Source organism: Barbatula barbatula (assembly GCF_947034865.1).
Source record: "Barbatula barbatula genome assembly, chromosome: 2".
NCBI lineage: Eukaryota > Metazoa > Chordata > Actinopteri > Cypriniformes > Nemacheilidae > Barbatula > Barbatula barbatula.
In genome coordinates, this window is record NC_136767.1 from 1,508,555 (window position 1) to 1,522,718 (window position 14,164).

General features: G+C 39.2%; 3 protein-coding genes across 4 annotated transcripts; all 3 read right to left on the reverse strand.

Annotated features, from left to right (window-relative positions):
- Nucleotides 1–290: 290 nt before the first annotated feature.
- On the reverse strand, nucleotides 291–7,903 carry ak5l (adenylate kinase 5, like). Of its 2 annotated transcripts, none has more exons than XM_079473484.1 (8): nucleotides 7,758–7,903; nucleotides 5,236–5,422; nucleotides 4,641–4,808; nucleotides 4,259–4,431; nucleotides 3,838–3,951; nucleotides 3,241–3,432; nucleotides 3,074–3,160; nucleotides 291–1,025 (listed from the first exon to the last, which is right to left on the reverse strand). In XM_079473484.1, exons 1-8 carry the CDS (start codon nucleotides 7,815–7,817, stop codon nucleotides 1,002–1,004), a joined length of 1,005 nt encoding a protein of 334 aa, XP_079329610.1. In that variant the 5' UTR covers nucleotides 7,818–7,903; the 3' UTR covers nucleotides 291–1,001. The 2 variants fall into 2 exon arrangements, with proteins under 2 accessions (XP_079329610.1, XP_079329611.1); XM_079473485.1 differs by lacking the exon at nucleotides 291–1,025 and adding an exon at nucleotides 2,078–2,992.
- On the reverse strand, nucleotides 298–1,021 carry cmlc1 (cardiac myosin light chain-1; the record flags this gene model as incomplete). The annotated part of the gene is made up of 1 exon (XM_079473504.1): nucleotides 298–1,021. One exon carries the CDS (start codon nucleotides 1,019–1,021, stop codon nucleotides 407–409), a length of 615 nt encoding a protein of 204 aa, XP_079329630.1. The 3' UTR covers nucleotides 298–406.
- A 1,264-nt stretch (nucleotides 7,904–9,167) lies between the features above and the next one.
- gpsm1a (G protein signaling modulator 1a) lies at nucleotides 9,168–12,743 on the reverse strand. Its single transcript, XM_079473968.1, has 3 exons — nucleotides 11,533–12,743; nucleotides 10,667–11,030; nucleotides 9,168–10,550 (listed from the first exon to the last, which is right to left on the reverse strand). The coding sequence occupies exons 2-3, from the start codon at nucleotides 10,961–10,963 to the stop codon at nucleotides 10,362–10,364; spliced, it is 486 nt and encodes a 161-aa protein (XP_079330094.1). The 5' UTR covers nucleotides 10,964–11,030; nucleotides 11,533–12,743; the 3' UTR covers nucleotides 9,168–10,361.
- Nucleotides 12,744–14,164: the final 1,421 nt, after the last annotated feature.

The window sequence follows — 14,164 nt, forward strand, 5'->3', positions numbered from 1 at the left end:
ATAAATGTTTGAGTTCATATTGAGACCTTCAATAATATTGACTTTTGATTACTGACTTGACAAATCTGAGCTCAGTTTGTTGACATCTCTTCTCAAATTCTAATGACGGAGACATTTTTGAGGTTTTCCTGACATTTCCATTCGTTCTGCATTTGATGCCTAGGTGATATATGAAAGGTTTTTCTTATGGGATGGCATGCGTTTTCCATCCCTACAAACGCTTTCCCAGCCATCTCTTAGTTTGACATCTCAACAACAGGATTAACAGAACAAAAACACTGAGACGAAACAAAACTTGGATGACTTTTATTCAACGCTGTCCAACACACACAGACAAGACATATTTTCTTTCCAGTGTTTTGACTTTTGCCGTTTAAAGTTTCTTTTTCAAACGGCAAACCGAAGCTCACCCAGAAAGGATGTGTTTGATGAAGGATGTGTAGTTAATGCAGCCGTTGGCGTCTTCTTGTCCGGCCATCAGACGGTCCACCTCGTCCTCTGTCATCTTTTCCCCGAGCGTTGCCAAGACGTGACGGAGCTCGGCGCCCATTACGGTCCCGTTTCCTTCTTTATCGAAGACCCTCAAACCCTCGACGAAGTCCTCGAAAGTACCCTGGTCCTTGGCTCTGGAGATGTGCTGCAGCATGGGTAGGAAAGTCTCAAAGTCCAGGTATTTGGTGTTCATATCTTCCGCTTTTGGCTTTCCCAGGACGGTCAGGACGTCGGCGTTGGTGGGGTTGTGACCAAGGGCCCTCATCACGTCTCCGCACTGGGTGTACCTTATCTTCATCTCGCCGGTCGGCGTCTCGTCAAAGAGCGTGAAGGCGTCTCTGAATTCCTCGATCTGGTCAGCAGTGAATTCCAGCGGGATGCTCTTTAGGTCTTCCGCAGGCTCTTTGGGGGTCTCGGGAACCGCAGCAGGGGCGGCAGCTGGGGCGGCAGCCGGGGCTGGTGCCTCTTCTTTCTTCGGCTCTGGTTTCTTAGGTTCTGGTTTCTTGGGTTCAATCTTTTTGGGTGCCATAATGCTGTGTGTGAGAGCGGAGATGGTATGAGAAGTGCGTTTCGTGAGAGCATCGGTTGAGCTTTTATACTGACATGTTGAGGTGTCTGATAAGGACTGGAATAGTGGCGGGCTATATAGGGAAGTGAACTGGAACAGGCTTGAGAGCTGCTCATGCCAATGAAAAGTATTAGATAAGGCCAAACCTACCACTAGTGTCAATGAGATTCAATAAATTGCTCTTGGAAAATAAATGACCCTACGTCAGTAAAAGCCTGTGAGGTTATTCTCCTTAAGAAGCTTTTAATCAATTGATGAATTATGATGACAGACGCTTCCTAGAGGAACGTTTTATTGCTTAAATTGTGTTGCTCTGGAGATTTGCAGGAGCTATCAGTTGAAGTATCAAGTTATTCCCAAAATTGCTTAGGCTAAAAATGGAAAGGTAGGCTAGGAATGGATTTGGGCAAATTTGATGAGAAATGTTTGAGTCTTCAGTAACACGACTTTTGATTGCAGACTTGACAAATCTGAGCTCAGTTTGTGACATCTCTTCTGAAACTCTAATGGAGACATTTGTGATATTTCTGACTACTTTTCTCGTGAGAAATATCTGAGAGATTTATGCAAACATTTCCTCGTGCTCTCCATTTATTTTCATTCATGTCTAGGAGAGTTGAGATTTTCAAAATGATCTAAAACATTTTCGTCTTTTGCATTAACATGTAAAGACGTCCTCGTCTTTTTATATATGTATTTACTGTTCTAATTGAGCTTCTGGAACACTTGGTAATGTTTCATTCCTATGAACACCTCTCTATGTCAGCTCATGTGCCAAGACATCAAACTCAGCAAAAACCTGATTTTTGTAGAACGTAATGGTCAGAGAGATGAGCAGTAGATTTGACACTTAATTGACATCATGCTATTCAACCTCCTAGTTTCTAGTTTCCCAGTGCCACTAAACACCGCCATATCTCGCCCGACTGGTGATAAGACGGGGTCTATTCTGAGAACGGCACATACCACTCACTCGGTATTTTAAGGACACTTAACACACAAAAAGACAATTGATGTGACACTTGTAAGAATGATTTCTTTAGTACTGAGTTGCGACCAAAATGTATTGGTCTTTGAAACAAAATATACATATTTTTCTATAAACAGTAAATACGTTTTAAACATCCATGTCTGAAAAATGTATCATAAGTTTAAATGACACAAGCAGTTATTTGCTGTTGGTTACGAGCTCATTACTTAAATAAGAACATGGGCATTTTCAACAACTTGATGACTTTTGGCCAATGAAAGTCTGCCATCTAGTGGCTGTCATGTAAGATGTAATGTAACATTTTTTCTTAATCTTAAAATAAGTGTGTTTACGTTGCTATGGTGTGAGTTATCTGGAGTATTTTATGTAACTTTGTTTTGTCACTTTGAGGTCTGTCAGTAAAGACACTTTGTCAGTATTCATTGACATCCCACAGTGCCAATGTGGCACAGCTGGACTGAACATCCAATAATGAGAACACAGCCTCAGGGCCTGGCTGTCTTTCCATCTCTGTCCAGTGTGTCACATTGTGAAGTAAAACAAAATCCTGTCTTTGATTCAGTTTCTAATGTGTTTGTCATCTCATATGATTCAGAAGTTTGAAAGCTTTTATTGACAATATGGGGTTTTCTCTCTTGGTTGAAGTGCATATGAACTATATAGTTTAAGCCACATTTTTTTTGAATGTTATTTATCCTGTGACTCTTTCTTCTGTGGCACACAAAGTCTGTGCTTTGGTGTCCATACAATTGAAGTCAATGTGGTGCCATGTTTTGAAATTCTACAAAATATCTTCTTTTGTGTTGAAAGTATGGCATGAGGGCTAGTAAATATGGAAAGAGAAAGTTTATTCATAAAACATAATGGAAAACGAATGTTTGGCCGGTAATAGATGTTTGCTTGAATATTGATAAGTTCCTTTAAAGCTCCTCAGTACTGCTCTGCAGAGAGAAAATTAAACTTGATTTCAGTATGACATGAAATATCATTTACCGGTCATTTTAAAAACACGGCTAACTCACTGCATGCGTGTCGTTCGGGAACAGTCTCTCTTTCACTATGGCACAGATGTCTGTGAAAATGTAGTCTTCACCTCGATCAGCATCCACCTGGCAGAGTACGTCACATTCATGATGTCATCATGTTTCATTGCATATAACTGGTGTTGTTTTGCTGAACGGCATCTCACCCTCACGATAAGACCTCTCTCCTGATAGTACTTGGCTATGAGCGTGATGTTGTGTTTGAATGTATCTAGTCTCTTCTCAATCGCGTGAGTGTTGTCGTCGGGACGGCCCTGTTGTGTGGCTCTTTTTTCTAAACGCTGCCGGAGTTGTTGGTTGGAGCAGGCGAGCAAGATCACCAAATCCGGAGAACCAATCTGAAAGAAAAGCGTTCAATGTGTCTGAACTTATAATTTATACATTTGACAGATGTTTTTATCCAAAGCTACATTTGTAAGGTGGTTCATTTGTATGAATTTGTTGGAAGTGAATAGTACAAAACAGTATAATTATTAGAAAATATTCAATTTTGAAGCCCGACCCGTAAACTAAACAACATTGGCACATGTTAAGCAGATTAGCCACTTTGTCAAACAGTTGTGATGGTTTTCCATCATAGATATGAACCCACGCCCTCTGCACTGTGATCTACAGTATCTCTTAAATTCACAAGGTACTTTGTATGAGCGAGTCCCTTGATCTAAGGACCTAGTCTAAGGGTAAGACAATAAGACCAAATCGAAACAGTACGTCTCTCAACTTAAAAACCCTGAATGTCTTGCCTGCTCCTCGAAAGTGAACGCCTGTGATATCTCTCTGGGAAATCCATCCACGATGAATCCTTTGGCATCTTGCTTCTTGATAAATTGATGTTTCAGCTCCTCGATAGTCGTCTCCTAAAAAAAACCCGATAGCAGAACGGTACAAGTTTTAAGCAGGGTTATTATTGTGACTAAAAATAAAAGTATTAAAACATTTGTGTTATTTACAACCAGATAAAATAAAGACCTAAACTGTATTTGAAAAACTCAAACTATAAATGTAAACGAGAAATGGTTAACATAATGAACTGGAAATAAATGAAACTATATAGCAAAACTTAAAGTGAATTAATACAATTAAACATGCAAACTTAAAATATAAATTCCGCAGCATATCAATAAAACTTAACTCAATGAAATGCAGTTAAATTCAGACACAAACCTGAGGTGCCAGTTCTCCATTAGCAATAATCTGAGCAATCAGTTCCCATTTGCGATCGCTGGTGGCGTGATGCAGCAACTGGTTCCTTAAAATTTCCCCCACCGACACGTGCTGGAAATCATAGTCATGTGCAATTTTAGCCGTCTGAGTTCCCTTTCCGCTGCCTGGTCCCCCTAGAAATATTAAATAAATCCCATTTAACACCACAGACAAAGCATAATGCAAATGCTAACATCAAATTTATTCAAGTCAAGGCAGCTGAATTTCATTTTTAGAAAAGAACAAATGAATGAAGCTGTATATTCGACCGCATCTCACCTGAAGCAGTTTTAAAGAGACAGGTTTCATTGATAACAAGAGGCTGGGAGCGGTGACCACTCACCTATGATGAATATGATGTGCGGTCGAGGCCTGGACGGGTCAAAGACGTCATACTCTTGTATGAGCCCGGAGGATTCTGTCATGTCTGAGTCACTTTCTATTGAGAACTGCGCTTGAATTGGTGGCAGCCTGTCATATCGCCGGTAAGGTCCAGGGCCAGTGCCACCATCTAATGAAATAAAAAACAGTATGACCTTTCTGTATGACCTCAGACGGCCTTTTGCTTCAATTGAAATAATGTCATATCATATTATTCTTAACTCTCTGTGTGGTTCGGCTTTTTATTGAGACGTTTGGCTAAATTTCAAACACTTGAGCCATCTTGAAGTTTCTTTAATTTCTTTGCAATGCTTGTTTTTACAGACGTCTTTCAGATTTATAGCCCGAATAAACCCCTTCAACTCCTGGCTTTTATTTGCGACGGCTTTATTTTGCTGATTTATAGGTAGCCGCCAACAAAACACAAACTTGTGGAAAACACTACAAAGCAACAGTGTAGAATCTGTGCTTGATCTCAAATGCAGATACGTCCATGTAGCCATCTATGTATTTTATTTCTAAAACAGATAAAATTGAAAGTAAATTGACTAAATTACCCGGTTTGCAGGGGGCCTTCTTGCCCTGTGCCGGAGCAATCGGTGGGAGTGGTTTTCGATCCGGCGTGATGAAAGTGTCCCAGGCCACGTGCTCGGGACCCCCTAGGTCTCGTGTTTTTTGCAGGCAACTGTCCAAGAACGCCAAAGGGTCCTCGGGTCTGTGGTACATCAGCCCTGTTAACATGCTCTGGAATGACAAATTTGTTTTTAATTATTATGTTCAATTATTATTGAGTATATTTAAGATATTCAGGAAGACTTTATAAAGAAATTCTATTGGTTTACGTAAACCGCTTTATCGTATATATCATCGTGATATTTGTTCATATCCCTCGCGGAACAAAAATATATGGGAATATACTGCAAAATATAATGTGATATTTCTCATAATACATTTCCATTTATTGGAAACTTCTGCTTATATCTGTCAATATACGGCAATATATGGCGACATATTAAATATGTTTAGAAACGAAGACAAAAATAGATCCAATATTCATCACATTTGATTGAGTATTGCACATACAGTAGATGTATCTATTTCTATTTGAATGTATGTATACACATAAAGTGTATAGACACATTCACGGAATGAGTGAAAGCAGTTCCCAGCATGCTTTGCCTCTGAATGTTAACGGAGAGGAATGATTTTAATTTAAGTTATTTTGTGTCATTTTGCTCAATATTAATGTTGTATTACTTTGAAATTTAGAAGGGTTTCAAGTATGTGTAAATTTGTGGGGTTACCATGGTGCTTAGGAGTTAAGCCTGTGGTTAGGACAACGATTGGCCAAACACCATACTACTTTATTTAAGAAGTACCAGCTGTGTGCTTTTCAGTGAAGTGATTGTCTGTTCACTAAGTGCTTTAGTATGAGCCGTGTGCTTATGCTATTGTAAATAAGCTATGTTTTAAAACATGAAACATTCATTTTGTGAATGATTGTTGAACATAAGAGACATATACTGTATTTACATACACATGTGTGTGTGTAAGGCATAGTAGATGTTCAATATAGTTTTATTCATACAGTACCATATGTTATCACATGTACATCAATATATTATAAAGTGTATAACATATATTGTGACGTATAAGTAAATATATTGTGACATATTTTCCTTTTTAGAAAAAGCGGCAATTGATGTAATATTCTATATATCGTAATATATTTACAAAATATATTATTGTGTATATTTTCTAATACACCATTATGTCATTTAATATATTTTAATACGTATATTAGGAAATATGTTTAATTTCCATAAGGGATGTTGTATTGTATAAATACTTTAATGTAGACTTTTTCATGCGCCGTTTGACAAAACATAACACTCATATTCATTAATTCGTTCATCACTAGACGAGAACTCAAGATTTGTATATGATAAGGTGATGAGAGGAAGAGAAATGAATTCATTCTCTGTTCTCTTTGTGTTGGGGAATAATAATTGCAAATTGTTATTTTATTTTATTCTTCCCTCAAATGGAAAATCCAAGCCTGTAAACAGCTGTTCTTTTTTCTTTTGATGCAAATAAAACTGCTTGAGAATTAACATGTCAATCCTCAGGGGTATCAAACAGGACACATTCAGCTGCTGAATACGGGATAAAGGAAAAGGTTTTTAAATAGAAACAAACGGAACGGTTTTGCTTGTAGTACCACAAAAGCAGCAATGTTTTTAAGAGAGTTTCGATTGAAAGAAAAACGGATGAGACATCAAGTTTACAGTATGTTGTTGTATTACATGCAGTCGCAGAATGTGCAGACAAGATATCAAGAAGTTTAACCTGAGAGTTTGCATTCCTGTATTATCAGCACGTTCGGCGCATGCATGCATGAATTTGTCTGCTTTCCTTCACGTTCCATTCGCCAGATTTCTTATGATGAGTCACATAAAGTAAATCTAAAGTGCATAGCTTGTTGCCTTGGTGACAAGTGTTCGTCATGTGTTGGAACACGTTTACAACCCTCACCCTGCTCGAGCAGATGTGTTTTGACCTAAAACACCGTGCTTCCTTCAAAACGGAAACATCTGAAGTATGCGTTCGTCGTGGACGCAGCGTTTTTTGCATGCAACTACATGTCTCCCACACAAGCAGAAGCACTTGTTGAAGCCGTCTGATGAGAATCTTCCCTCCTGCGGACGCGCTCGAGACTTGCTGCTTTGCAATTACAGCAGCCTGCATCAGAATCACCATAGAGACACATTCAAGTGTCTAATTCGGCGTGTAATTGTGCGAGGCAAACGGACACAGACTTTCTGATTAATTCATGTTATCAGACCTCATCAGATTTAAAGCCCCAGTGAGCTTTCCCCTAACATTTGTTGATGATAGATGATAACAGATATGCAGGAGGAAACATTTCAACCGATCCATAGAATAAAAACTTGGACAAGCTGGAGAATCAAAATGACATTTTCTAAAAGTGTACCTGTATGCTCAGACCTTGAAAACAAAGGGAACATTGTTGATGTGTACGAGAAATAAAAGCTTTTCTTGAAGCTGTAAGACTTACCTCAAACAGGTGAGGGATCTGCCGCTTGGAAAGGTATTCCTTGGCGTCGTTTGTGTTCATGCTGTTGAACGTGTCGGATATCCAGAGCAGCGGAGCTGAAGCTGTATGTGTGCGCTCATCTGTTGCGCTTCAGCCTCTGAACAGCTGCTCTGACTCTGACCGGCGCATTAGTCTATTCGCCGCTGCGCTTTGCTGCCAATGACCTCCAGGTGATGCTTCGACTGTATATTCAACAGCAGTTTAAGTCGAGCTCATAAATACAACGCACAAAGTGACCCTCAGCATTGTCAGTAATCCTCTGATCCTGTGATTCCCAACCGGGAGTACAAAAGGTTACTAAGGGTACTTGTAGATATTTCCTAAAGATAAATGTAATTATTATTATAATAAAAAATGTAGGGATTGCAGAAGAATGTATTTTGTTTAGGCCTACATAATATATATGGCCTGTGTATTTATAAATGGACACACATGCATGTATAATTTTAAAAACAATATATAAAAATAAATGTAAATACTCATTAAGTATATACATGTGTGTGTGTGTGTGTGTGTGTATTTACAGTATACTGTATAGTACACCAACATATATTATGTAAACAAAGGCTTTTATTCTGCAAATGATTGTGTTGCAACAAATCTTTGTCCAGCCCTAAAAATATATATATTATAATGTATTAAAATATGACATTATTGAATAGGACATAAAAACGCATACTTGCGTTTAAGTAAGGGACAACGTACAGGCAGCTGGTTGTTATCACAGAAACAAGCCCCGACAGTGTGATCCGGAGGGTCTTGTATCACACTGAAGGGGCTTATTTCATCATAACAGCCGGCTGCATGAGAAAAGGTTGTTTACTTTTTTAAGGTAAGAAACGGCGTATGAACCTGCAAATGTTGAAACTGGCCGATCAGAATCAAGCATTCCAACGAGCCGTGAAATAAAAAGAAATAATAAACCATAAAACCATAATTCTTTCATGATTTTCTTTCGTCATTCATGTATGGCTTTCTTTCTTCTGCAGAACACAATAGAAGATATTTTGAAGAATGTTGATAACCACACAACACTAAACCCCAATGACTTCCATTGTATAGACACAAAACTGTCAATGGTGTGGACATTTCTTTTTGTGTGCGTGCTCTACAGAAGAAACAACAATATTCAGCTTCTGAACAACATGAATAATGAATCAATTATTTCTCATTATTGGGTGAACTGTCCCTTTAAAGGATGTCTTTACTCATTTCCGTCCACAGTAATTGATTGCTCATCTTGTTGTTGTCTATTCAAAATGTCACTCAACATATTGGGACTTTTTATCCAATATGTTGATGGCTTTTAGTTTAAAAGTGAATTACTGTGTAATTCTGTCAATTTGAATACAACATAAAACACAATCAAGTATGGATGTTGCTTGAGCTTTATTGAGCCTTGTATCTAGGGCTGTGGGATACATTTTCAAAGAGTAAAAAGCTTTTGTGGGCCAATGCTGGATTGAAAACCTCCTCATTTAAACAAATTATAGCCAAATACTATGATCACACTAGTTACTACAAAAAAATAAGAACCAAACAATGAAACAGTGCCACATTCATTATGTAAAGAACTTACAATAAACAACAGTAACAGTAACTCTGGCACTTTGGTAAATGAAAGTTTTTCATCATAGTTTTTAGGGCTCCATGATTATTCGTACATTAATCGCAATAATCATTAATCGCAACGATTAATTGGGCATAATCATCACTTTAATAATGTGTTAATAGCAAGCCTCATAGCAATGTCATCATCATGACATTTTTAATTTTCATGTGGAGTGACACTGTGTACATGTATTAAGTGTAATAAATATAAAAAACGTTTTAACTGATAATTAATCGTGATTAATCGGCGGTCACCATTTTACCCATTATCGTGCAGCCATGATATTTTTGCTATTAAAAAGACTAAACAGACGCCATACTAAAACATCATGTTTATTTCAAAACAGCAAAACGCCACGTTAAACAGTGCACCTCTTTTTACAGACAAACTATCGGATTTTGAGATCTCATCTTGGATCGGACACTGCTACTAACTAGTATTTAGTTGTCATATTATTTATTACAGCAGAATTAGACCACCGACTTATCCCAAGCACGGAAATCCATCGTCATGCCGAATGCAATTTCACCCATCTGCTGGGAATCACTAACTTCATATTCAGCACGTGCTGAGACATACTTTCCACTCGAGCTAAATGGACACGCACCTGCTTGTGAATTATGCGCAACGGTTGTTTGTCACGTCGATCTATACTGTTTTACGTGAGAGCATTTAGTAACTTTACCCTTCATAAGTATGTTAATCGTCGTTTTCCATGGTGATGTTTTACTTCTGCACAAACATGATGGAACAATGTTTGGAACACAAACACTTTCGGACACTTCTGTGAGGTTTAGGCTCACATCTGGGACAGCAAAATACGAATTAAATCACTTTGCAATAATTCTACCACTGTCCTACGTTATTCGCCTAAACCGAGCCTCTGAAGATCACGCAAGATGCACATCCGTAGGGTCTTAGTGTTGCGTGGCTGATGTCAACACAAAGGGTCTCTAACTTGATCCTTCCGAGGTTTTGGACTTATGATTCGAGTCTGTCTCGTCTTTCTCGTCATGATAAAAAGAGACCCGCTGTTCATCCATCCGTTTGGATTGCACTTTCTGGATTAAGCTGAAGAAGTCTTCGTCTGGGTCGTCTGGTGCTGGCGGTAAAGAGCATCTCTGCTCATTGATTCTGGAGGACTGAAGGGGAGGAGAGAGGTGAAACATTCCCAACAAGCTTCCCTTACACCAATGATGATCCGAGATAAACACAAATGTACATCAACAGGAATCAAACCGTCAACCTGAAACATTACCTGGTATTTTATGAGCATGTTGAAAAACTCGTCACTAGGTTCCCGTGGACTGCACGCCTCGCACAAGTGTCCCACGTTGTTTTGCTCTATCCTGATGCCCAGCCGATCGCCTATGCTGGCTCTCTGGTCGTCCAGTCTGCGGCTCTGCGAGCTGGCTATCAGGTCAAAGAACTCCTCCGTCTGGGTGAGAGAGAGGAGAGAGGAAGCTCCAGACAGGAGAGGAGACTGATGCCCAGTCGAGGCCTCTTCGGCCTGGTCATTGGGCTGTTGAGTGTGCCGGCGGCTCCGGTTCTCCATGCCGCTGCTTTCAGGGTCTTTGTACAGCGTGTAAGGGCGGACCTCATTAGAGGTGACTGGGCCTTACCTTTAAAAGAGCAGAAAATAAAGCCTATACAACATTCAGACTTTTTGAGCACATACTGTAGTTCTTGATAAACATTCATGAGCAAGTAAGAATCTAGACGGATGCAAACGGGATGTAAAGTTTCGATAAAAGGGAATAATCACTTCAGTTGGAAAATATTTCCAATATTCTCACATGAAGGCTAATGTAAACTCATAACTACAGTACATTGAGATAATGTTCAAAAACATAATCATTCAATTTGTTCATTAGGTAGAAAACGCTGGAATCTTAAAACCAAAAAGTTTGTTCGGTCACACATGATGAGGATTTAAGATGATGACTTGCATAAGTGCAAGTTGTAGTAAAAAAGTATGAAAAAGGACATTATAAAATCAACTTGCTCTGAGGATTTTAGAAAATTATTAAAATGAGTAACATCACATGCAATCGTTTACTTTCAAAAAACTCAATTACCAATATTCTATTATTTCAGACATGACAAAGTTGTAAAACGACTTACAGTGTTATCCTTTCCAAAACAGAAAATCCCAATAAACTTGACAAAGCGATGTCTATGGGATCAGCCACAGCCTCTGTCACTAAATGATTTTCACGCCAGACATCACAAACACATCCATCTGTCCCAAAATTGAGATGTATGTGTTACTGAACAATGCTGTCCGGCTCGCAAATCTCCTCTGACACAAAAATAATGCATTTATTCCGGCCAAAATGTGAATGACTTCCCTATCTTCCACACCCAGCTTTCCCGTGTGCAGGGCTGTCTGTTTTCGAGGGGGAGAGAGAGAGAAAGGGAAAGTGAGGGGGGAGAGAGAGAGAAATGGGGCGCACTTGCCCCTCTCCGCTTACATCATGGTTGCTATAGGAACTGGAAATCGGCTTCCAAATCTCGCTCCTGTTGTTCACTCGCACACAGGGATACATACAGCAACAAACACACACACACACCCACTGTCTGGCACACAACACACACACATACACACACACATTGGCTTGCATTCCTGCATTGTTGAGTTCCATTCATCGCCTCCTGGGGGATCAGTTGCCTCTCTCTCCTCACTGTCAGGAAAACTGGAGCACAGTCGCACCAGGATACAGTGGTCGAGATTCCTGATATATCTGTCATTTTCACCTCTTTGTTGCCAGCGACGCAAAGCAATCGTTCGCAGAGCGCGAGGAGGGGAGGGGGCTGCTTGGAAGCTTCCGCGCCGAGGAGGCGATGACCAATGATTTTGGGTTAAACCAAAGCACCGTGCTCTGGCCCGAGGCCCTTTGGCGGAGATGAATGGATGAATGCCACTCATTTAGAATTCCCTGGGGGGAATAGAGCAGTCTTTCTTGGGTTTCCCTCCAGTTCTGCTCCATGTGCCAGTCAGCAGGCAGCTGCTAGTGCAAGACTCTCGCTCTATGGCTCTTAGCACATTATATGTGCAGTACACATCACTGCAACAGCGAGAACAGACAGGGCATTGACAGAGGAAAGATGTGGTGCTGCGGTTGCATGATCGCTTCAATTGAGACAAAGCAAGCTTCAGGACAGTATACAGTATACTCTAGATACAAAGTAAAGAGACCACTCCAAACGTTCAGTTATTCAGCTTTTCTAGATGTATTGTGGCCTTTCCAGTTCAGTCTGTATTTCAACAAAATCGAACCTCAGGAGTGACAAAGTCATCCAACAGCGATGTGAAAGACTGACAGCGTGATAAGCTGTGATAAAAATAAATCAAGGTCGTCACATAAAATAAAAACATTCCTAAATACATGTAGAAATATGACTGTTGTATTGCTTAAAAGTGAATATGAACTTGTTTACTTTGTGGTATTTGAGGTATGAAAATATACAGAGCATATTTTCTGTTGTTTTCTCCAGTTTTCATTTTCTGCAAATAAATGCAAATAGAAACAAGATTTTGTTTCAAAATTGGGAGAAATATTTTTAGTACACAGAACTAAACAAAAGGAACATTTTACACTTATAAGTAGTTTTGAAATGGTTTCTTGTTTTCCCAATGGCTGTATGTGATAGTATATATTAATTAAAATTAATTTAGTTCTAATACTTCACAATTTAGCAATTTTGGAAAACAGCTTTACAGTAAATATTTGTCGTTTTAACTCAAAACATTAAGTTACACGGCTGCCTTAAAATGTTTTGTTACTTCAACTTAAAAATATAAGTTAATGCAACTATTTGGCAGCAAATTCACGTTATAACTCATATTTTTATGCTGAATTAACTGAAAAAGTCAGCCGGGTAACTTAATTCTTTTAGTTCAAACAACAAAACATATTTAGAGTGTAGAGACGGACAAACAGAGAATTATGAAATGCATTTTTCATAAGAAATTTAAATATTGTCTGTAGTTTTGTATGCTGCATACATACACGTGTACATCTTAATCTTACAATGATCAATGACTTTCTGGGAGCTAAAGTAAATGAGATCTGGGCAGCAGAATTTTGGATGCATTAAAGGAACTTTTCTCCCAAAAATGTAAATTCTTTCATCATTTACTCACCTTCATGTCAATCCAAACCTGTATGACTTTCTTTCTTCTGCAGAAAACACAAAGAACAAAGGTGAGCAAGCAACATTAGCCCCCATTGATTTCCATTGTATGGGACACAAATCCACTGAGACATTCCTCAGAATATCTTCTTTAGTGTTGCACAGAAGAGTCACATACAGGTTTTATACTGTACTTTTGAAACACGTTTTTTAACCATGATGTTCGGCACGAGCCAAGGGAGCATACTGTTAAAGTCTCCTGCATCCTGTGGCTAAGCCCTCATAAAATATATATTTGTGCAATCTCATGTGCCTATTAAGACAACAAGGTCTTTAGCCGCACCACTGGAGTGAGAGCAAACATCACCCATCTGTGTAAATGCACAACCAGAAGCTGTTCAACCCTCCATTAGGTAAGTGCTCTGTCAAAGAGGAAAATCCATCAGCTTTTGTTCACTGAACCATTGAGCCGAACCTGTCCGTTAGGCATTCACTCCCCATTCTGCATTACATGCTGACACAAAAGCATCACGTGTACAAACTGACCTGTTCGCAGCGATAATATACTGTATGTGTTCACAGCATCATGTGCCGTTTTGAGAGCTTGTTCAACATAATG

What these genes read in the sequence shown, in the direction of transcription:
- ak5l (XM_079473484.1), bottom strand. Translation starts at nt 7,817, where the DNA reads ATGAACACAAACGACGCCAAGGAATACCTTTCCAAGCGGCAGATCCCT. An exon ending in CGTTCACTTTCGAGGAGCAG is followed by an intron (nt 3,433 to 3,837) that starts GCAAGACATTCA and finishes CTTTTCTTTCAG; the next exon opens with ATTGGTTCTCCGGATTTGGT. An exon ending in TCCCGAACGACACGCATGCA is followed by an intron (nt 1,026 to 3,073) that starts GTGAGTTAGCCG and finishes TCTCACACACAG; the next exon opens with CATTATGGCACCCAAAAAGA.
- gpsm1a (XM_079473968.1), bottom strand. Translation starts at nt 10,963, where the DNA reads ATGGAGAACCGGAGCCGCCGGCACACTCAACAGCCCAATGACCAGGCC. An exon ending in ACATGCTCATAAAATACCAG is followed by an intron (nt 10,551 to 10,666) that starts GTAATGTTTCAG and finishes CCTCCCCTTCAG; the next exon opens with TCCTCCAGAATCAATGAGCA.